The sequence below is a fragment of the Furipterus horrens genome, unplaced genomic scaffold (assembly GCF_987537825.1).
Source record: "Furipterus horrens unplaced genomic scaffold, mFurHor1.1.pri manual_scaffold_6, whole genome shotgun sequence".
Taxonomy (NCBI): Eukaryota; Metazoa; Chordata; class Mammalia; order Chiroptera; family Furipteridae; genus Furipterus; species Furipterus horrens.
In genome coordinates, this window is record NW_028327176.1 from 73452672 (window position 1) to 73477051 (window position 24380).

The 24380-nt window shown below is 51.0% G+C and overlaps 1 protein-coding gene across 1 annotated transcript; it reads left to right on the forward strand.

Moving 5' to 3' along the window:
• Window positions 1-1106: 1106 nt before the first annotated feature.
• On the forward strand, window positions 1107-23871 carry MAL (mal, T cell differentiation protein (MAL blood group)). Its single transcript, XM_090281772.1, has 4 exons — window positions 1107-1318; window positions 18931-19098; window positions 20241-20366; window positions 23686-23871. The coding sequence occupies exons 1-4, from the start codon at window positions 1226-1228 to the stop codon at window positions 23758-23760; spliced, it is 462 nt and encodes a 153-aa protein (XP_090137898.1). The 5' UTR covers window positions 1107-1225; the 3' UTR covers window positions 23761-23871.
• The last annotated feature ends 509 nt before the right edge of the window (window positions 23872-24380 follow it).

Below are 24380 nucleotides of genomic sequence, written 5' to 3' on the forward strand. Positions count from 1 at the left end.
CTCTCCAAAAGTGGTTAGAATGGACAGCTCATGGAAAAGGATTTTTGCTTTGGAAAATGTGTCCAGGAATTTACTTCTTTCCAGAGGGACTGGGAAGGAAAGAGGACTGTGTAGAGGAAAAGGGTGAGGGTCCCACTGGAGAGTGGGGGGGGCTGGATGCCCAGCTACCAGCTGTGGGTGAAGCCACAGAGGTGCTGGGGAGTCTGAGCTGGGGGCATGCCATGGTAATAGTAACTAAATTAAAATAAACAGGCAACTACTCGAGTATAGCGCTTGTTTTAAAAAAAAAAAAGTAAAAAAGAAAAAAGAATAGAATAGAAATTGTGGTCCAGAAACAAAAAAACAAACAAATACAAGCAGTAAGCCCCACAATTAACAGGCAACCAAAGGGCATGAGGAAGATGAGTCATCCCATAGCTGAGGCACCAGCTGCCCCCTCTGGTGAAAGGGATAAATCTGCTCTAGGAGTGTCACCATGTCTCAAGTTCAATGCAGATCTGCCCTAGGAGCAGCAGCAGCAGCAACTCTTCTCCAAGGCTGGCATGGCTGAGAGTGTCCTACCCTCAGAGACAGACAGACTCACAACTGTAGCTCCCAGTGGTCTGAAGGCGCACGGTTTCCAGCGCAGAAAGAAGGGGTGGGTGGCCAGAGATGTTCTCAGCACTGTTCTTGCAGACCGTCATGGAGCAGGACTAGGAACTTGTCGCACTGTGAGCCTGGACTTGGGGGTCGCAAATATTAACTCACCCCCTTAGAAAGATGAAGGGACCCAACATAAGAGCTAAAACAACAGCAACTCGAGGGGCCCCACGGTGAGGAGTTTGGTGATGCAGTTATTGATGTCTATCATTTCTAAGGGATGGTGACCACCTGCGAAGAGTGCACAAATTCAGTGGCTTATTCTTGGTCTCTGAGGGAGGTGGCACTGGAAGTGGGACGCGGGACAAGGCCCTCGCCCTCACTCCACAAGCCCGCGGCGCGCCCTCTGAGTGGTCAGGACGGCGTCAGCAGCGCGCCCCCCTCCACAGCCAGGTCCCTAGGGGCGCGCCCCGCGGGAAAGCGGGCGGGGCGGGCGGAGGCTTGGGCTCCTCCCTCCTCCGCCGGGCGCCCCTGCTCTTAATACGCGCGCGGGGGCGCCCGGCCACTGGCCTCCGCCTAGCCAGCCAGCGGTCATCGCGGAGCCGGAGCCGCGCGTCCAGTCCTGAGGTCGACGCAGCCCTCTGGCATGGCCCCTGCAGCGGCATCAGGGGGCAGCTCCCTGCCCAGCGGCCTCGCGGTTTTCACCACCTTCCCGGATCTGCTCTTCATCCTCGAGTTTGTGAGTGGCTCTCGTGGCCGCGCTGCGGGGTGGGAAGGATGGGCCATCCGCACCATTTTCGCGAGCTGAACCGGTCCAGCCGCATCGGGGCCAGGGTGAGGAGGGTCTCCCCCTTCCCGACTCCATCCTTCCAGTCGTTTGGACCCTTCTGGACCAACGACAATGGAGGACACAGACTTAGAAGGAAAACCAAGTACTCAGCCCTGGGTCAGAGATTGGAAGCGGGCCCGGTAGCATAGTTGCATCGGGTTCCAAAGCTGCGCTCTGGACCCGCTTCTCATTTGCCAAGCAGAAGAAGCCCTTATTGGAAAGAGATGGTCGCGCAGAGGTGCCCAGCTTTTTCTAGCGTTAGGATTTCGTTGTTCGAAGTCTGAAGAAGAAATCTGAGTTCACTAGCCGAGGTTTGGATGTGGGGCTGGTGTCATTGAAGGAGTTGAATCCCGATCATTCTCTACTGGTCTTTGAAAGTTTCTGGCGAGTCAATGTATTTAAGGCTGTCTTGATCTGGAAATAATAAAACAGGCCGTGGTTTGCTCCCCCAGTCATTCTGCCGAGTGTGTGTGTGTGTGTGTGTGTGTGTGTGTGTGTGTTGGGGGGCGGAGTGCTGGCAGAGTGATCCCAGTGTCTGGGTGTGTGTGAGTGTGTGTGTGTGTGTGTGTGTGTGTGTGTGTGTTGGGGGGCGGAGTGCTGGCAGAGTGGTCCCAGTGTCTGGGTGTGTGTGAGTGTGTGTGTGTGTGTGTGTGTGTTGGGGGGCAGAGTGCTGGCAGAGTGGTCCCAGTGTCTGGATGTGTGTGAGTGTGTGTGTGTGTGTGTTGGGGGGCGGAGTGCTGGCAGAGTGATCCCAGTGTCTGGGTGTGTGTGAGTGTGTGTGTGTGTGTGTGTGTGTGTGTGTGTTGGGGGGCGGAGTGCTGGCAGAGTGGTCCCAGTGTCTGGGTGTGTGTGAGTGTGTGTGTGTGTGTGTGTGTGTGTGTGTGTGTTGGAGGGCGGAGTGCTGGCAGAGTGGTCCCGGTGTCTGGGCCGACCTTGAGCAGTGAAGGTCTATGCACCTGCCAATGGTCTCTCCTTCCCTGGTGGCTTCAGGATGGTAAGGTGCTCCCCAGTGGCCACCAGCTCTTACCTGGAAGGGGGCAGCTGTGTTTATTCTGTGACAGATACAGAGACTCCCTTCCTGCACCCCCACCTCCTGCCTGGAGAGTTGATGGAGGCAGGAAGGGAAGCAGGTTCTGTCATCCATGGAGGATTTGGTGGCAGCAGATCACTGAACTTGTGAGAGTTGAGCCCAAACCTGGGTGTGTCTGGAAGGACTTCAAACCCTGGGGCTAGCCAGAATCAAGGAAGTGACATCTAGAAGAAGCCCTCGATATGACTGAACCCAATCCCATGATGTGTAGATAGGGGCACCCCCCCCCCCAGAGTGGGAAGGGCCTTGTTCCGCTAGCACATTCTTTCCCCAAATAGCTCATTCCTTCTATTCAGCACTTACCCTGTGCTTGCCTGAGGCTGGATTGCTGAAACACAGAGCATGCAGTGCTCATGTGGAATGGCAGTTCCTTTAGAGGCTACTGTACTGTTTTTACAAAGGCAGAGTTTCATGACCAAAAGAGATGATGGCTAATGGCAAGGTGTGATGGGGCAGAGACATTTAAATAACAAAAGCTCTTCCTACACTTAAATCACTCCAATGCGGGCTTCACTCTGCCTGTGTAGTTGTTTGGGGAGCATTATAGCAAGAACCTTAAGAGAGCGTGCTAGTTGGGCTCCATGCAGAGGATTCTGGCATGCCCTCCTCTCACCTCCAGAGCTGGCTCAGGTGGCAGCAGGTGGTAGCTGCCATCAGGCCTCACTTCACAGAGAGGATGGCCTCCAGGTGTCCTCTGCTTCCTCTTAATATGGCAGCTCAGGGGAAGGAGTGCCCCCAAGGGTAAGAACAGCCCAGCTAGGGAGGCTAATCATCAGAGGAGGGGACAAGAGGACCGCCCCCCAAGCCCACTCCACCAAGTGAAAGAAGAGAACAGGAGTATGGGAAATAGAGCCAGGGATTAGTGGAAACTTACTCCTCCAGGGCTGTATGTGACCTGCAACAGGGCTTCCAGAAGAAATAATTCTCCCTTGCCAGAACACTTCCTTCTCAGCTGCCTTAGAAGTTGTTTTTTCTCTTCCACTTCAGCCCCTGCTCCCCTGTCCTTTTCCTGAGAGGCTCTGCTCCTCAGTTATCTTCTCTCTCTCCCTCTCTAGATTGGGATGGGCTCCCAGGGAGCTGGGAGAGCAGAGAAGAAGGTGGACACAGTCCCGTGATTTTCCCTCTGCAGGACTATAAATACAAAGCTGTCTGTGTCTTGACCCGTGGGAAAAGTAGCAGATTAAAGGGCCGACTGGGATGTGTTTTTAAATTATGGACTATTACAACTCAACAACAAAAAGATAAACAACCCAATAAAACAAATGGACAAAGGACTTAAACAGATATTTCTCCAAAGGAGATATGCACATGGCCAATAAGCCCATGAACAGATACTCAACATCATTTAGGAAAACAGCATTAAAATCACAATGAGGTGCCACTTCACACAAAACTAGGATGACATAAAACAATGGAAGGTGATCAATGCTGGCCAGGATGTGGAGAAAATGGAACCCTCATGCATTGATGGTGGGTCCTCAAAGAATAAAACTGGCCATATGACCCAGCAATTCCACGCCTAGGTTTATAACCAAAGGAATTGAAAGCAGGGGCCTGACTAGGTACACAGACAGGCATGCTCATAAAGGCACCATTCACAATAACCAACAGGTAGAAATGGCCCAGAAGCCCATCAACAGATGAACACGTAAACAAATTGTGACATATCCATACAATGGCATATCTTTCAGCCACAGAAAGGAATCAGGCACTAATACATACTATAAAGTTAATAAATCTTGAAAACACTATGCTTAGTAGAGGAAGCCAGACACAAAAAGTCACCTATTGTATGCTTCCATTTATGTAAAATACCCAGAATAGGTAAATCTGTAGAGACAGAACACAACTGGTGTTTGCTGGGGGCTGAGAGGAGAGGAAGAAGGAGAGCAACTGCTTAATGGATATGGGTTTCATCTGCAATGATGGAAATGTTTGGGAAATCAGTAGAGATGGTGGTTGCACAACATTGTGAATTTATTAAATGTCATTGAATTGGCCAGTTTAAAATGGTTAATTTTATGTTGTTCGAACTTCACTTCAATTTTTAAAAATTGCAAAAGTGTTTCAAAATTACAGGAAAGTATATATGTATACGTGTGTGTATATATAAAATACTATAATAAGCACCCAGGTAATTATCACTCAGCTTTGTCAAGTCTTAATATTTTGCCTTATTACTTTTAGTATTAAGGAAATAGAGCCTTTCAGATGGCATCTAAGTCCCTTGGATATGCTATTCCATTATTCTGCTCCCCGAAACCCTAGGACCACCCTTAGGCTAAATGCGGTGAGCAGCACATGGCCCTTCTTCATGTGTTTGCACACTTCGTGGACAGTATCCTCCTGTACCCAGCTTTCTGCAGCATGTTTTCCATGCAGTGTCCTTTGAGGTTTATACATGTTCACATTGGCTCATTCTGATTTACACACCCCAGGAGCAGACTTACTGGGATGCCCCTGAAACTTAAATAGGCTTAGGACCCCCACTCACTCAGCCTTTTCCAAGACCTTGCCCTATTTTGTATTTTATGAAAATGGTCCTTCAATTGTATAAGCTTCAGGCTAAACTTGAACCTTGCTGAATCTTGCCAGTAGCCTATGGAATCACCATTGTTCCTCATCCTTGCCGCATATGGTACATCAGACGTTGTAATTTTCTGCTTGTGCGATGGGTATGAAACGCTTGATTTTTTTTTTTATAAATCTGTAGTCCAGTGAGTTGTTGATTACTCATAATTCACGTTCCCACGCCTGACCTCCCAGTAGCCTGGGAGGTGCATATAGCAAACTTCAGCCTCCAGAGGTAACCAGGGTGGAGCTCATTGCCCTCCCAAGTCAGGGAGCAGGGACAGGAGGTGGCTCAGGGTGGGGCGTGGCAGCCTCACCAGAGCCCAGCACCCCTAGCCCAGAGCTCCTGACCTCTGAACACTGCCAGGTCCTCACAGGAAGTGAGCACCCCCAGAGCCACACAGGCCATGCTGCTGTTGCAGGCCCTGGGGGCACAGCTGCATCTCCAGTGGACCCAGGTGGAATGTTCAATGTCTCCCTCCCACAACTCACCCAGGACTCTGCCTCTGTCCTGTCCCCCATCCCCACCTTGTGGGGGACTTTTCCTATTGAAGCCACAATCTCTGTTTCCTCCTCCTCCTCCTCCTTTGTCAAGAACTTCATGACACTCCAGCCACCATCCAGAGAACAGGATGCTAACATGGGGTGCTTTTTGTCTCAGCTCTATCCAGAGCCCTAAAAAGAAGTGTCTCACAAAGTGCCAGGAGATCCCCACCCTGCACCCCCGTACACACACACGCCTTTAAAAGTTGTAAAAGAAGTCCTGGAAACGGGTTATGAAATTACTAACCCACAGTCTCCTCCCAGCCTGTGTAAGAAGTGGAGCCACTGAAAGCATGGCTGAGATTAAGAGAGAACATTCTTTGAAAAGAGTGTGCTAGGGGTGCCACCCATCTCTCTGGGGCAGCACTTCCCTGCTTGCATGGGGGAAGAGGCAGTGCTTTGTAGGGTGCACTTTCAGGTGGGGGTGGAGTGGAGGGGGCCACCTGGGATCAGTTTACAGTGAACTGGACATAGCAGTTACTAAAATGAGATTGTTTCTGTGACCTAAAGTAATTGGGGACCTCTTATTACTTGATAGTGACCAGACAAGTCCTGGGATCTTCCCTGGATTTTCACCTGCCAGGACTGGGCACTGGGATGCTGGTGGGGCACAATGATACAGCCATTTTCTGGAGGGGTCCCCATTTTGGCAACATTGAGAAGACAACATCTGAACTCCTAGGAGAGGAGAGATGCATAGTCACAGAAACCCAGTTTTGCAGAGCTGAAAGGAAACTGAGGCTCAGAGAGAAGAGGCAGCTGCACAGGTAACTCGGTCTCTAGGGTGGCACTTCCTGCAGTGACAGCAAATCCCATGCAGGTGTCCGCATTTCCTCAGACACCCACGATGCACTTTTGCCTACAGCAAAAGGGGCCATGACCGGCAGCCCTGCCACCTGGCAGCCCTGGGCAAGGCCTGGCTCCCTTCTCCCACCCTGAGAATGAAGGGACAGCTTAGGGCCACTGGGGAGCTCACAACCTCCTGGGCCCACTTGTCAAAAACACACTGGAGGGTCTGAGACAGTAGATCCAGGGCAGGTTCAAAAATCTGCATTTGATAAGAACTTCACAGGCCCCATGGTCATCTGTAGGCCAACTCCCCTCAGCGTTTTTACTGGGGAGGACAGAATAGTGGGGACACAGGGGAGCCCAGACACCACTTCCCTGCCCATCCCCACTCCCCAAGGCCCACTGCCTGGCCATGGTGCAGCAGGCTGGCGGGCATCTCAGCCTGGAGTTTCTCTTCAGCCATGTGTAGCAGAGTTGGGAAATATCAATGCACAATTTTTATGTCTGTGGCTGCAGTTGAGCAAGAATTTAATCAAAAGAACAAGATTTAAAGAGGGCTGAGGAGGGCTGACAAGGAGATGGGAAACCTGGTGGCACTATGCAAGACATGATGGATGTTGGGATGAATGAGAAATGGTTTTGCTCTTCCAGAAAGTATAGTCTACTAAGAGATAACGTATTTTGTGCAATATCATCGTTTGAATATACAATCATATGTTCAATGCCATGAGAAATAAGTTCTAATTCTTCATTATGTTCATGTGAGTTTGATAACCTCTTCCTTTTAAAATTTGCTTTAACTTTGAACTGATGAGACATCACTTTAAACTTTGTATAATGGTATGTTCTTGTCAAGATGGCCTGTAATACCTTTAATGTATGTGTATAAAGTCATGGCAGTATTTCCTCCGATGACCAATTCAAACTCACTGTGATACTGACTGGTGACATCCTTTTTTCCCCTTCACCTCTCACACCAATAATTCTGTAGCTTGATTGTCCTCTTTATATAGCTTTTTCTTTCAGTCTTTGCTTATTCAATAAATTCAAGTTAATCTTGAAAAAAAAAAAAAGTAGTGGGGAAAGTGTTTAGTGAGAGGCTGGGGCAGTGAGCCAGGTGCCCCCAGGTTCTCCTGGGTCCAGAGCAGGCACCCCCCTACTCCCAGGGAACTTTTCCTGCTGCCCCAGCCAGGGACTTCTGTGGTCGCTGGAGTGTGGGGGCCGCACAGTGACTGAGCATGGTCTTCTCTGGCTGTGTCCACGAACTCCGGGCCTTGTTCCTATCTTGTGTTGTGGGGGAGAGGGGGGGACCTCTCCCTTGATGTTTAGAATGGGTTAAGGGCACTGCCTAGGGTTTCTCCTTTCCTCCTCTCTAAAGGGAGGGAAGAATTCCAGGTAGAGGTCTCTAAGGGATTTGTTCTCAGAGTTGAGAAGTGACTTTTCCAGTTTTTCAAGAATCAGAGGGCTGCTTTGATCCGGAGTCAGTGACTTTGAGCTGTTCTCTGGAAACTGCTAGGTGTGGTGATGGGCGCAGCTCCCGATGGCTGTGCCATGTCATCAAACCAAGCTGCCTTTAAGCTTCCTATAAGTCGCCCCCAACTTGGCGCAGACAGCATAATGTCCATAGTGGTCTGAGGCACCCTCTCTGGGTGCTTTCAGGAGGGTGGAAGGGTACCAGATGCCACTGCAGGGGCAGCTCAGGACAGGGACAAAGGATGCCTATTTGCTCCTACACCCACTGTGCCTGCAGCTCGTGGAGGGTGGGGGAGGACATGGCGCTCCCGTCTTTAGAATGGCTTTGCTTTGCTCTGGGCTCCAGACACATTCTGTGAGGGAAGGGCTGGGGTGGGGACTGAGCCAGCTGAGGCTTGTCTCAGGTGGGATGGAGCCAGCTTGTCTAGACCTTGATGGGGGCTGACTCTTAATGGATGCAGCCCAGAGCCCCCCAGCCTCTCAGTAGTGTTTTGGACCAAAGGCCACCTGGGGCAGGCGCTGATAAGATACCCCAATGTGGGTTCTCTTCAGGTGCTGATGGATGTGAGGACACTGGGTGAGAGGCACCCCAGTCCCTGAAACACTAAAGCTACAGGGAAGTGTAGGCTGACTCCTTGTAGGTTTCAGATGGTTCCCGGGAGCAGTGAGCGGTTTTCTCTGCACCAAGGGTCTGACCTGCTTCCTACATTTGGGTGGAAGGAAGAATTTGGTTCCCGGTAGCTCCTGCTGGGCACCAGTGTGATGTGCAGGCATGGCTCTCTGCCACCCTTAGCTCCAGGCTCTCTACCACTCCCACCACACTCATAGCTCACGTTCTGCCCACCTTGGGGCTGACGACCCCTGTGTTGAGTCACTTTAGTGCACCAAGGTAGCTAGGGCCTGAGAAAAGTGAGTAGGAACTAAAAGAACAGCCCTGTCACCAGCCATCACACACTGATACCCAGGGCAGTGGGAAGAGGAAGGCCCAGGGCCAGCAGACCTGAAATTTCACCCCAGAGCCTGATTCCTGTTAGAATGCAGTTGGGTGGGAGGGGTGGGGTAGGGAAGAGGAGGAGGAGGAGGAGGGGAGAAGGGCCCCAGAAACTCCTGGCTCCAACTTTGCAGGCCCTTACAGGGCCGAGGGTACGGGGTGGGGGTGAGGGCACTCCAGGAAAAGAGCAAATGGGGAAGGACAGAGGATAAGCTGTGCCTGCACACCTGTTAGTGGGGTAGGGGTGGGTACAGGTCGGGACGAGGTCTGTGTTGATGGTCACAGAAATGAGGGCTGCAGCCTTGCCTGCAGAAGAGGGGGTGATGTCCTTGAGTTCTGCTCTTCTTGCTTTTTTGGCCTTAAGCACAAACCTTGGTATTCTTTTCCTCTGAAAGAACAGAGCCTATTGAGCAGTGGAGGAGTGGGGGAGGGAAGTCTCCTCCCGGCACCTCCTGCTGTCTGCTCGTCTAGGCCCAGGGTGGTGGGAGCAGGATGAAGGCTAATGGGCTCGTCTGCTATCCCTCCACATTACCGTTTTCATGGGGCATTTCTGGTGGACTGCTTGTCAGTCACCTTGGGGAACTGTCACAGGCAGGGAGGCCAGCCTTCAGTGCCGTGAAATGGAGTTATAACGGCACCTTCCTCTAGGATTGCTGTGAGAAATAAGCCAGTGTAACAGACAACAAAGCGCTCACAATAACATGATGCACAGGACTTACTGCTTAGGAGCTGTTAGGGTCAATTATTATCAATTCACTAAGAACTCAAACACCTGCTCTGATACTGAGTGGCCGGTCAGTCCATGTAAAAGGGGCGCGAGGCCAATCCCGTGCCCCCTTTTTGCCTTGGACGCCTTTCTCGAGCAGGGTGTGTGAGGCAGAGGGTGAGTGAGGTTTGGGAGTGTGTGTGGCTGTGGAGGCCACACGTGTCCCCAGAATCACCAGGTACTGCAGACACCACCCCCTGTGGGACCTTGCCAGCAAGTGGCTCCTCAGCTTGGAGCTACCCCTGGCCAGGCAGATGGGGTGGCAAGTGGGAAGGGGGTCCTCAGCTGTCCTGTCCTGCCTCTGCCTTGGGGGTGGGGTCCTTCCTGAGCCTCTCTCCTGCCACCTGCTGCCAGGACGGGCAGGGAGAGCTTTGTGAATTCTGAGTGTGGTGAAAATTGCTGTATCTCTCCAAGGGCAAAGGAACCAATTACCAGTGGGCCCCGGATTAAACCTTTCCGAAACAATTTGTCATCACTGGTGTCAGTGCATCATGGTCTGGAAGGCCATCGGTTCAAGGAGGGGAGAGCAGACACTGGCAAGAAAGTGTGCCCCCACCGCCCTTGCCCCAGCCTCCACCCTGCCCTGCACTGCTGGCTGCTAAGCCAGGCACCGTTCCGGGGCCTGGTGGGGAGGGAACCACCAGCTTTGGGTCTTAGGATCTTTCCAGAACTAGCCCCATAGTCCTCACTGGTCTCCATTCGCAGCGCTCCTTTGGAGCAGATGGCATGGTGGGGCTAAGCACTTACTCTATCCTTCGGGCCTGGGCTACCTGGAGGCCACCCCTCAGAGCACCCCTTCCTAGCACTCAGCACTTATACCACATGCCCTGCTGTGGTCTGTCTCCTCCCTGGACCCTGACTTTGTCCACATTCAGCACAGACTGTGTGCTGTACAGTTGTACTCAATGCACGCTTGAGGGACAGGGGTTGGCACCTCGTCTCCCACTGGCTGTGAATCACAGGATGAGTCTTTGACCCCAAGGGCAGACAGAAGACGAAAATGAAAATCACCATCAATTCCCAGGAGATCCCTGGGATCTTTGAGAGAAGCGAGGGGCCCTGTAGGGGCAGTTCGCAGGTACACCCCTATTTTGTTGGTTTGCTCACGTTGCTAACCGATTTGGTGACTCCCATTCCTGCCTTTTGTTTTGCTTGTTTTTGCACTGAAGCCACTCCCACCTGGTCTAACATGTCCCAGGTGGATTCTGTCTTTCACAGGTGGCTTATCCGTATTTTTCACAGAACCTCCTGTTCCTGTTTATCCCACTGGGTGAAGCCAATGGGTCTAGGCGTGGTAGGAAAAATTTTCCATCCAACTGAGGACATGCCTGAGGAAAGCCCCTGGCTTTGTGGGTCTGAGAGGAGTTCCCATTCATTTGGAACCTGGTGACTATCCTCTGCCTGGTGAGGAAGGTCGTATTCAGCCATGATCAGTTATGATGCTTCTGGCCTGTGAGGTGGAGCAGATGTGTGATGTTTACAGAGGAACAGAAGACTTCCCTGCCACTTGAGGGAAGTAGGGTAGCAGGTCTGAGCAGGGGCCTCCTCTCAGGCCACACTGTTAATATCAACTATGTGTGTGAACTCACCCTCATTTCTTTAAATCCCAAATCCATACCCCGTTCTTCGCAAACAGAATGCAGCCTCCACTCCCACCTCAGAGTCCCGGTCTTGCCTTCAGATTAGATAAATGGACACAATCTAAGACCCCTGGGGAGGGATGGTGACATGATGGGTCCTTCTGGGAGGAAGAAACCTGCTGATAAAGAAGCCAGGAGGGCAGAGCAACTGCTATAGGTAAACTGAGTTAGGGATCCTCAGCACCACTCCCAGTGTACACGTTGGGAGAGCCTCAGAGGTCAGACTCCTGATAAGCTCCCTTGTCAGTTGGCAGAGGTGGAAGGGATCCCCCCGCCCCAATCTTCTGACTTGCCCCAACCACCTCCTGTGGAGTCAGAGTAGGGGATCCTGTGCAAAGTTCTGGGCTCTGTGTCCTGGGCAGAGGTATTTAGCTGGTCACCCTCACTAGGGCCCGGACACTTTCACCTGGATTCTGCCCTTGGTCAGCCCAGAACTACTCCAGTGGGCCTGGTGGCAACACTGAAGAGAGAGGACAGAAAGGGAGAAATGGGCTCCGTTTAGTAGTGTGTCCCTTTGGATACATCTGTTTCCTGGGTGCACCTGCCCTCAGTGCTGGCCATACTCCTGGTCACCCTTGGCATCTGTTAGATGCAGGAATGAACAAATGAATGAATGAGTGGATGAGTGAGTGAGCAAGTGAAGGAAGCAGCACCTTGGACTTGCTGGGAGCTGAGTTTCTCCACAAGGGAGGCGGGACCCGGGCAAGAACCAGAGAAGCTGGCATGTGCCCCTCTGTGTCTGCTTCCTGCCATCTTCGCCCCTTAGAACAAGACAGTCCCCCAGCCTCCCTCTCAGATTCATTTTCTGAAGGGAAGAGCCAAGGGACCCTGGGGAAGGCTTTGGGGGTGGGGGTGTTGGGTCTTTCCCCTCTGACCTCCCTCTGTGCCTCCTTGTACCAGAGGGCGCTTCGGTTCTATACTTGCCCAGTCGCCCACTCACTACGCCCTCCTGACCTTGCAGTTACCCCTGACGGCTAGATAGTTCAGTGAGTGTAGGTGTTTCCAGCAACATGGATTGGGGCTGCTGTCCCTGGTGGCCCTGGGGGAGCATAGATAGGCTTCGCACTCATGCCCGTGGGGACGCGTCTTATCTGCTGTGGCCATCTTTTCTTTTCCTTCCTGGGGAAACCTGACCAAAGTGGTGCTGTGTTCTGTGGCCAGTTTCTTTGACTTCTCATGAGTTCAGGGCACAAACTTCTGTTCACATGCACCATCCTAACACCAGGTGCTCAGAGCTGTAGGGCCCACACCACCAGGTGTGTTTGTGGAAAGCCCTGTGTGGGGAGACCTCTTTGGTTCACATCTTCACATGCATGTTATTGGAAGAGTGTCTGCTGGTGGAGACCCTTAGAGAGTACAGTGGAGCCCCAGGAAAATTGATCCAGAGAATTTAAGCAATTCCTCTGCACTGAGCTCAGTTGTCAAAAGTCCATCGGCAGAGACAGTGGGCCATTGTGGACACTGAGCCCCTTCAGCACTGTGCAGGCAAGGGCACAGCCTTGTGAATCTCAAGAATGTGCCCAAGATTCCTTTCCCCCTTTGTAACCGAGGTTCATTATTTGAAGAAATGATTTCTCATGCTTAGATGTCTTTTGTGTTTATTTCACAAAGGCAGACACATTTTTCTCCACTTTTGATTTCTGGGAAATCCTAGGTTTTTCTCTTTTTGATGCTTTTGAAGGTTTTTTTTTTTTTTTTAATCTTCTTCCAAGGATATGTTTATTGATTTTAGGGAGGAAAGGAGAGGGAGAGAGAGACAGAGAGACAGAGAAAGAAAAAGGGAGAGAAGAGAGACATCAATGTAAGAGAAATGTTCGAACCCACAACCTAGGTATGTGCTCTGAGCAGGGATCGAACCCACAACCTTTTGGTGTTGGGATGATGCTCCAACCAGCTGAGCCATCCATCCAGGGCTTGAAGGTATTTTTAAATTCTGAGTCCCAACAAGGTTGGAGTGGACACTTGTGCAGTGGAGATCCTAGGCCTCCTGGAATTTTCACATGGTTACAGTTTATGACCTCATCACATGGCAGTTGTGACTGCAGCTTACAGTGCTCTCTGAGTGCCAGATGGTCTGCAGATATAATCCCGTTTCACTCCAGCCACTTAGGGTGGGCTCTATTGTTGTCACTACTTTTCAGATAGGGAACAGAGAGGTTAACTAACTGGCCCAGGGAACACAGGCCACCCAGCTAGCAAGTGGCAGAGCTAGGATTCAAAGTATTCTAAAGTCTACCCTGAACCACCCTTGTCTGCCTCCCATGCTTAATTCAGATAGAAAAAGAAAGGACCTTCTCTGAGTTTACACAGGAGCTCCTCCAAGACTATCTCCTAAGGAATTGCTTTTTCATTTCCTACCCATGGTCTACCTGGATAGGAACTTTATAGGTCTTTGGGAATTTTTTTGTCTAGTTTCGTACATTATCTTTGGTTCTTAGGGAACTTCAGCTATGCTCAGCATCCAAATTGGCCTGAATTGAAGAACAGGTTTCCAGTCCTGAAATGCTAGTGTGGGTAGGGGCCCAGACCACCAGCTCAGCCCCGATTCATAGACACTGAGGCTGAACTCATATTCTAGGTAAGACAAGGATTGAAGCTTAAGGAGAGGGAACTTAGCACCCGGAACCCTGGCAGGAACTGGAGCCACGTGTCGCTAGTACCACTGGACGGCTGGGCTGGGCCTTGTAGACCGGAGCTGCTCCTTCTTTTGTCTGACAGGAGTTACCAGAATGTCCTCCATGGGTTATTATGGAAACATGTTCCAAGGCCTCTGACAAGAGCCTGGATGTCTGTTTCTTGTCCCGTAACTGCTTCTCTCCAGTAGAGTCAGACTCTGCCCACTGGTGGATTTTTCAAGGTGTCTCGAGTGATTCTAATGCAGAGGGAGAGCTGAGAACCATACAGTGTTAGCCCAGGTCGCACGCCCCCTTTCCAACTTAGGGATCTGCGTACCAGAGAGAGCGCTCAGCCCAGGGGACTTAGACTCCTTTACCTGAGACCACCCCCGCAGCTGCAGCATCTGGGTCATAGGGGACAGTGACCTGGATGCAGGCAGGGGTGGATGATGGCCTCTGAGCATTTGCTTCCTGGAAGCTGGGACCGCTTAGAGTGTTCCTTTCAAAGGGAAATGCTTGAACCCTCACCTACCCCCTTGCTCTTGACAAATATTTAGCCAGTGGGGTCCTGCAGCTGGGACAGAATGACTGCTCCCCACCCAGGATGCCTTATCAGCTGGGTATGGGTGCAGCCCTTGTTCTCTGTTTGCTCTCTGCACACTTAATGGGTGGAGTGGGGCAGGCCCTGGCTTGGTACCATGATTCATGCAGAATCCCAGCTCTGCACTGTGTGGGTCTGGGAGGCCTTCCCACTAGCCTGGTCAGTTCTGTCTTGAGGCTTGCCCTCCCTCGAGCTCCACATCCTGCCACTCCTTGTCGCTCACTTCATGAGTGGCTTCCCGGCCTCTGATGTCCTCACTGCTGCTTCAGCATCCTCTGGGCTGTCCTGTCCTCTTTCCTCCCCATGGAAAGCTACTTCTTGACCCTTAAGCCCAGTTAAGCAACAAAGTCCACCTCTCCATTCATGATTTGATTGGGGCTCTGCCCCAGCCCTCTCAGAGCTGGTTATCACCCTGCAGTGTAACTAGTAGCCTCTGTGTCTGTCTCCACTGGGCTGTGGGCCTCCTGGGTGAGCGTGTCTTACCCCGGTTGTTGGGCGGTGCTGTGTTCGGTGCCAGAAGCTTCACACTCACATCCATAGTTTCCCAGAAGTTTCACACTCACATCCATAGTTTCCTAGAAGCTTCGCACTCACATCCAGTTTCCCCGAAGCTTCACACTCACATCCATATTCCGCCAGTCTGCAATGTGGGGGAGACAGCTGCAGATTGTCAGTTACAGACTAGGAAGCTGAGGCTGTAAGGCTGGGTCACTTGCTAAAGCCTCTACCATCAGGTGCAGTGGCACCTGTCTCAGGGCTCATGTGCAAATGCTGTGCGATGCGAGTACTGCGGGACCTCACATGTGCCCCGGGGAGCGGAGCCCTCATAGCTGTCGGGACCTCACATGTGCCCCGGGGAGCGGAGCCCTCATAGCTGTTACAACTCCTAACAGGAACCTGCCCTGGGATTCTCCAAGAGCAGTGTGCCCAGGGCTGTGCTTACGCACATCTAGCTGGGAATAGGGTCTCTCCTCAGCTCAGCCTCCTGTCCCCAGGGCTGCTCTGCTCCCACCTCGGCACTCTTCCCATACGCCCCCTGTGGCTCCCTGAGGAAGCAGCCACCCCTGGGCACCTCCTGGGCAGGGCTGTGAGGGCAGAGGACAGGCCCATTGCCTGTCCCCTGGGAGTACACCCCTGGGGTTTTAATCACTTCATCTGCGCCGAGGACATCCCCTTTCTCTCTCTCTCTCTCTCTCTCTCTCTCTCTCTCTCACCATTATAAAAAGCTTTTTATTTTGAGATAATTTTAGACTTACAGAACACATCCCCTTCTCTTGATGTGTAACTTAAAATATGTTTCTGGCCCTGGCTGCTGTGGCTCAGTGGATTGAGCATTGGCCTGCAAACCAAAGGGTCGCTGGTTTGTTCCCAGTCAGGGCACATGCCTGGGTTGCAGGCCAGGTCCCCAGTTGGGGGTTTTGAGAGGTGGGATTGGTTCTTACCATAGACTTCAGGAATATGAGAGAGAGGCTGGGGAAGGAACAGAGGGAGGAGGGAAGAGAGAGATGTTTTCTAGGGAGCTGGAGCATAGTCTTCATCAGGTGAAAACACACACCTGAAGCAGATCAGAAGGCCTGGATTAATCTTGAAGCTTCCTTCCCTCTGCCACTGAATGCCAGGGGCTCGGCACCAAAGTTACAGCCATATCCGGTGTGAGTGCACGCTCAGGATTCCATGACGAATGCTCAGGGCAGTGACTTCACTCTGAATTCATCTTATTTTTCTGACCTTTGATTCCTGACCCAGCAACCTAGGGATGAATCCAGATGAAAGTTAAGTGGTCCACAGTCCAGGAGGTAAGAGCCACCTTCTCGGATTTTGCCATTTCCAGGCACCACCTGTGCATTAATTTACCTGTAATATATGTTTTACAGTTAATTTTTTCCCCAAAATAACAATATCACTGTGTTGAAAATAAAAAAGTGTTATTATCCAGATCTCCATCTGCCCACCCATCTAGGGGAGCTCCAGACACCTGGGTCCACCCTGAGCCCCTCTCTTTGCCTTAGAAAAACCAGAGAGCAAAAAAGAGAATCATTTTCCTGATGGGCATTGAGTGTTCCTCAATGCCATGTCCATCAACCACATACAAACACCTCCAGCCCACTGGGCCCCACACAGGTTCCGTCACGAGTACACGCCCCTCTGTGGGCAACCCAAGCTTTTCTTTTCGGATTGGTTCACATGTGGCTCTAATAGGACCCTGAGACCAGTTAACTAACTCAGACACTGATGCATGGCTGGACAGGTGACCCACACCCAGAAGTTAGCCCTGAGCAAAGGGGACCTCATCCCCTCCATCACCTGGTCAGGCAGAGTGCCATATTGTAACTGAATATACCTGTTTGGGGCTTAGTGCAGCAAAACCTGTTTGGGGCTTAGTGAAACAAAAGAGAAGTGCAGGGCTTTCTAGAGCAGGTGACTAGGGAACTGGCTTAGGTCCTCCTTGCATTGTCACCGGTGACCAGGCAGAGGATGCTTAAGAGAGGAGTGTCCTAGATCCTTGCTTCTGCCCACCAACCAGACGCGTGACCCTTCCTCTTCTCCATGCCACACTCTCTCGCCTCCTAAATCCACGTCCTACTTGGCCATCGGCACGCTTATGTCCCTTTGTTAGCACCCATATTGAAAGGCATAAGTGATCTGTTTAATCCTAAAGAACACCGTGAATGAAATCTGTACACACATCTTACTCTATGGCTGTCTAAGGAATTATAGTTAATTGGTTTTGCTCCAGTTATTATTAAGTGTAAAGTGTGCCCTACTGGCTCTGTCATGGGGCTTCAGGCAACCTCACATTCATCAGTAAGAAAGTTTTCTGGGAATAGAGGCCCATGTCTGATTCATTAGGCCCAGCCTGGTTTTGATAAGTACAGATTCTTCACTGCACTGATTTTTCTATCCAAATGTGATTCTCTTCTGATGCTTCTCAGCTTAGTGGCTGAGAACACCTGTGAGGACAGTAGGCAGCAGGTACCATGTGAGTTCACACCACAGGACACACAGGGCTGCAGGGCAACGGCCCTTTCTCAGCCCTCAGGTGTTCAGGAAGATGGTGCCACACAGCACAGTTCCTTGGAACCTTTTAACTGCAAAGCCATGTCCACACATGTCCAGCTCCAAATACGGTTCTTAACTGGGTGGGGGCGGTGGGTGAGGCTGAGCTGATTTCACTGTCATGAAAGGGGGACAAGGAGAGGGAAGACTGTACAGAAAATGCCAGCATGGGTTTGTACACACTTGGAGAAGAGGGACTGTGGCATTGAGGGGCATTACTGACTTTTGAAAGCATGAGACTCACTGACCCTGTGGACATCAGTGGGGGTGTCTTCTGGGTGAGGATGGGAGGTGCTTCTTTCATGTGTGTCCTGAGCCACCTGGGGAGACCGGGCTGACCTGGGCCCTCTGCACTCCCGCCTGGACTCCCTGTTATCAGAGCACCTCCTGGACTTCGGGATTTCAGGGGTCAAATTTCAAAAAACAAAATGCTAAGGACATAGTGTGGCTAATGTATTTTGCTGGTCACTACCATTTCATAAAAGAAAGGACATTTTAATATCAAAATACTAAAAAGAATATAACCTCAGAATAAAGAACAACCCTTCTAATGATAATCTAGATGAATGACATTAAGTTTTTTCTTAGGATGACGAAAAACCTAACTTTCATGGACCTCAGTTTCCCCATCTAACAAATGGGTCAGTGCCTTGCTCATGGGGTTGTTGTGACGATTAACTGAGTTAATATTTTTAAAGTATTTAGGACAGTACATGGTATATAGATGTGATACAGTAGTCCCTCTCTATATTGCGGTTCACTTATCACGGCCTCACTGTATCACAGGATTTTTGAAAATATTATATTTAATTATCACGGATTTTTCGCTATATCACAGGATTTTGCGGTACTGTATACGTATGTTGTTAACAAGTTACGTAGGTTTAAGAGTGTAGAATACATTTAAGAACATAAGTCATGTTTATAAAAGTGTGGAAAAGGTTAAGGGAGTGGGAAAGGTTAATAAAGGACTGGGAATGGTTTATAAGTGTGTGGGAAGGGTTTATAAAGCCTTAAAATATATATAAATACTAAAATAAATGTAAGGTTCCTACTTCGCGGATTTTCACCTATTGCCGGGGGGGGGGGTCGTCTAGAATGTAATACCCGCGGTAAGTGAGGGAATAACTGTATAAGCATTTGTTAAATTAAAAAATCTTAATTGCATTAGGTATTTTAAAAAATGAAAAAGACAAGCAAGCAGGGAGTTGGACAGACTGGGATGAGAGGTCCAGGCTAGAGTCTTGAGGGGATGAGAGAGTCATTTCTGGTGAGAAAAATGCTCACCACAGTGCTCTGCCTTCCTTCTGTCTTCCGCCCAGCATGACCTCTGGGTCTGCCCCTTCCTGGCCCCCTGCTCACCCTTCCCATGCACTCCCTCTTCAGGTCTTCGGGGGCCTGGTGTGGATCCTGATCGCCTCCTCGCTGGTGCCCTTGCCGTTGATGCAGGGATGGGTGATGTTCGTGTCTGTGTTCTGCTTCGTGGCCACCACTACCCTGGTTGTCCTGTACATGATTGGTGCACATGGCGGGGAGGCTTCCTGGATCACCCTGGTGAGTCCAGCTTGTGATATCTGAGGGGGTGGGCAATGTCGGACCCTCTTCCCTGGGAGGCTGGCTTTTCCCATGCTGGGCGAGGCTGCTCCATAGACTTCTCCTACCCATGTTCCAACATCAGCTGACCAGGCCATCAGGTCTGAGCTGTCCAAGCACCCAGGGCTCCCTGCGGCCAGGAGGGCAGGAGGGGGCAAAGGCTGCTGGCTGGTCACTGCCCGACTCCCTGGGCCCACTCTGCTTTCTTTTGCATGACTGCCTTCTTCATGGGTAACCCGCAGCCCAACTCCCTGCCCACAGTGCCTGCGCCTGCCAGTGCCTAGAGTGGCACCTCGGTCCTCCAGGAGGGCTGGTTTCCATCTTGTCCTGGGTGTTGGACTTGCCTGCCTAGTGGGGGCCATGCTTACTGCTCAGGTCCCAGTTACACCTTCTGAAGCAGGGTCACCAGAGAGGGAGTTGGAAGGGAGCAAGGGATAACCTTAGGTTTCTGTCCACATAAATTCTGCCATGAGACCCAGAAGAGGGTAATGCTTACACATGGGACACCTGTCATCATCAGCCCTGGAAGTGGGGGCAGGTTTTGCTGGGCCTCTCTCTCTCAAAAAGCCTCCTACTGGGACTTTGAAATCACTTTCAAATTACAGCTTCTCCAAACTTCTTGTTTGCTTTTAAACATAACTGGACTCTCCCCACCAAAAATTTTGAACAACAAAACAAAATGCTAATAGAAATGGCCTGGGCCTCTGTTGCCCTGCACTGGCCACCAAGGTCACATGCCAACTGGGACTCTGACCATGTGTGACCTTTCTCAGGTCCAGAACCAATTTCTACCTATTAAATCCTGAGCTGTTCTTCCTGCCCCCTCCTCTTTCTTGATTCCACCTCAAGGGAAAGCAGCATCTCTTCTTCATCAAAGTCTTTCCGACCTCTAAACCAGTGAGGAAAAAAAACTGCTGGGCAGTGCTGATTAGATAGTCTGAGAGGCGGGGATTGGAGGCTGTGGTGATGGGTGGATAAGGGATGAAGGGACTGAAGCCTTGCCAGGTGGGGTCAGGACATGGACAGGCCCTGCTGGACCACAGCTGCCCTCATGTCCACGTCTGGGCCCCTTCATCTCTCCAACGCCCTTTCTGACCCTGCAGGATGCAGCCTACCACTGCACCGCCGCCCTGTTTTACCTCAGCGCTTCTGTCCTGGAAGCTCTGGCCACCATACAGATGCACGAGGGCTTCACCTACAAGCACTACCACGAAAACATCTCTGCTGTGGTGAGTCCCCATCAGCTGTCTGCGTCCTCAGCTCCCATCACTCACTAACCAGGTCTGAGCTGAAGGATGCCCGGGCTTGCTTTCTACTTTTTTGGTTCATTAACTTTTGAATAAAGTAAACCTTCCCCTCATTTCTGAAGAAGCAAAGTCCTGGAGAAGAGAAGTGCTATGCCCAAGGCCCCTCCAGCCATCAGTCAGTGTCACGCTGCCCAGCCTGGCCAGTTCAGGGGTCTATGCCCTGGGGGCTTTGCGAATGGCAGGTGTGTGAGGAGACATGACTGCCAGGTGCCAGCACTGTGTGGGCTCCATGAAAAATCTCGTCTAACCCTCACAGCAGCTCTAGGATGTAGGCACTGTTCTTACACTAACCATCTCACAGACAGAGAACCAGGGCACCGAGAGTGTACATAACTTGCCCTGAGATCGCGCGAGTTGGTGGGGCCTGGTGTTCAGGCCAGGTGCTCTGTCGCCCACACTCAGCACCAGGTTGGAGCAGTGAATCTGGCCACTTGGGCCTCCTGGATCCCACTGAGTGGTCCATCTGCCATCAAGGCATAGTCAGGGCTGCGGAGCACTAAAGCCAGGATGGAAAATCGAGTGGCCAGTGTCTTGCCAGGCCCCGGTCCAGACCCCCCCGGCTGTGGGTGTTTGTTGCTTCAGAGGCCATGATGCTGTCTACTGCCTGATAGTTGAGGACCTGTGGGAGGAAGAGGGGCCAGTCAGATCTCCACCAATTCCTTGCGTGGGTGGGCCCCTTGTACTCTCAGCCTTGACTTGCTCATCTGTAAAACGGCTGTATTTCCTGTCCAGCTCCCTTGAGGAACACAGAGGTAGTGAACGACTTCCACTGAGGCCTCCCAGTGAGCAGTGGGTGTGACAGGGGCTTGCACCTCACACAGCCAATCAGCAGAACAAGTGGGGATGCCATCTGTGTGTTGATAGGAGCCAGGTGTCTGAGCTCTAAAAACGATGCTCTCCAATTGCAGAGCCAGACCCGTTGGTGGATTTTCTTTGTAATAGAAAGGATCAGAATGACAGGGAGTTTGAGAATAGATTGTTTCACAGAGCTTTTCAGAGTCGTGTGCACACGGGCTTGTACTGGGGCACTAACTCATGATGTCGATGTATTTCTAACCATGGATATCATTTAAAAAATAAGAAAATGTTTCAGAAATAGCACTCCTTAGATCTGTAGAGGTTGACCTATGACTTATTCAAATAATGATGAAAGCCAGCTCCAGACACCACAGCCCTGCTGTTCCTCCTATTTGGAAAAGGTGGAGTAGAGAGCCCTGGGAAGGGGGTTGGTGAGGGTGCTCTTCCTGCTCCCCAGAGCCAATGGACTGGAGGAAAGTTCCTCAAAGTTTTATCCACTGGTACCTGTGGGCCCATCCCCCAACACAGGGAAACCACATGTGCCCCTTAAGCTCCCAGCCTACTCCCCAGTTCCATAAACATGACCACCTCAAGGTCCCTGGTACCCCTCAATGTTCCACAGTATAGAATGGTTTCCATATTGGTCATTTTCCAAGGAGGATGTTTTTTAAGTGGTAGCACAACTGGACAGCACCTTGCTTAGTCTTCCTTCCCTTGGGAGATTGGTCATCCTTCAAATAACTCTGTGTGCTCTCCCCCTCACCTAGAGAGCCTCATACCTCTCTCATCCCAATGCAGAAGCCTTCTCTTCAAGCAGATATCAGCAAGGCATTTGACAACGATTTCCATAAAGTTACTGTGGACAAAGATGGTGAAATGTAGATGGAATGTGACTAGTGGGTCAGCACTTGACAATGAAACTCAGAGTGAATACATGCTCTTGCCCGCTGGACAGGTCTCTCATTGAGAACCACTGGGCTCTCCTGTGTTCCGACTCTTCTCTTTTACTTTTGATCAAGATGCAACATATATGCAGAGAAGTGATCAGGACGTAAGGGTACAGCTTGATAGATTTTCATAAAGTAAATTCCTCTGTATAACAAGCATCCTGATCATGAAACAGAACAGAATAAACAGCTCCCAGAGTCCCTTCTTGTCCTGCCGCCATCACTGCGCACCCAACCTGACTTGTTGGTTCAGTTCTATCTGCTTTTGAATCCGTGTAAGTGGAGTGAGTCATCCCATGTGTTTTCTTCTATATCTGGCTTCTTTCAACCTCAGGCATGTGAGGTGCCCCCACATAGCTGGGTGAGATGTACAGTGTTCATTCTCTTTGCCGCATAGGTCTGGAATTGCTCAGATGGTGAACTGCTCCCTGCTGGTGGGGGAATTTTATTTCTAGGGGGCTGCTCACACATGTATGACTGCTCCTTCCAGGCTGGGTACTTAAAAGTCCCCGGATGAGTTCTCTTACATTTGTTATTAAGTAACTTGGCTTACTCATCGCCTCTGGCCACCAAAGCTGAAGGGTTCGCCCATGTGTGGAGCAGGGGACAGAGCAGCACGGTGCTGCCGCTGTTTACGGGCATTTTCCAAAGTCATGGAAGCGTGGCCACCCTAAATGCTGTGCCTGGCTTGGAAACTCTTGATCCTGAGCCTAAGGTCACAAAGCAGGTGCAGATAGTTGACTTGGAGGCAGGCAGCCTTTAGGGAGGCCAGCCACCAGAGGAGGGGGATAGGAGTAAATGGTGCCCAGTGAACACAGCAAGTCAGGGGTATGACAGCCAACAAGTGACCAATTGCCACGTTTCCAGGGCCTTCATTCCAATCCCCAAAGCAGCTGACAGGATCTTTCCAGCAGCTTTCTCAGTGAGCCACCTCCTTTTGTGCAAAAACTCAAAATCCCTCCTCCATGTACCTGCTCCTCACTTCCTGTGAGCCTGGCCCCCTTACCCAGGACTGTGGTATGGAGTTGTAGAATAAAATTTTGGTGGAGTCTGAGGATGTCCAGGCAGCATCGAGACCTTTGCCAGAGCCAGCAAACCCACCTGGACATATTCTCTCAGCAGAGGCTGCTGGGGTCACAGCTGGCGGACTCTGGCCCTAGTGGTGTGGAGGAAGGAAGTTTCCATGGAGAGTGGTTGATACTCTTCTGCTTCTGAGATGCAGTTTCCAGTTGGGTGGTGCCCACACGATCATGTGAGAAAATAGAAAGTTGACCTTGCACACCGAGTCCAGTGGATTGTCCAGTCAGCTGGAGCTGTGTGCTGACAGCATTCTAGCGCCACAACTGGGCTCAGAAGGGTGTGACGTGGGTGGTGGGAAGCAGCAGCTGGCCACACATGGCAGGTCTCTCATCCTGAACGAGCCCATGAGAGCAGCCAGCCTCTGCCTTGCCCTGTCCCCGTGTATGCCTGTTAATGGTCATTTATCTTGGTTTCAGGTGTTTTCATATGTAGCCACTCTGCTGTACGTCGTCCACGCTGTGTTTTCTTTAATCCGATGGAAGTCATCGTAAAGCAGAGGAAGAACTTTAGCTGAACACCCAGACGGTGTTACTTGATCAGCCCGTCTTCCAGTGTAACTCTTTAGAATGCAGGTGTGTTCTCCATGGTGGAGAAAAAGAAAAGAAACCAAAAAAAAACCCCAACACTCTGTTTCTTGTGGATGTTACATTTCCTGTCCCATAGACCTTCACATTAGGGTTGGGGGCCAGCTACCTTTAACCTCTAATGACAGCTGTCTTTCTCTGGTCGTTTCCTGTTTGAGGGGGCATGATGGGGTGGGAGGCGGGGGCTATGATCTGAGAGACCATGAAACGAAGACGCCCTGCTGACCTCTGGATGGATCTTGAGAACTCTTGGAATTTTTCACAGGCTCTCTGAGCACCTGTCTCCTGGCATGTTTTCTAAGTCTTCATGGAGCTTCTACCCATCAGGAAGAGTAAAACTCGCCCAACCAATATTTGCAGGTGTCCACGGTGGAAGATGATAAACCTTTGAGACACTTCATAAAGTGCCTTTGTGTTCAGTACTTTTGTGGGGTGTTTTTTTTTTTTTTTTTTTTGTATCAGGAATGCTATCATATCAGCTTTCTTTCTGAGGAATCCTTGGCTCAGAGTGACTCTAGGGGCAGCAT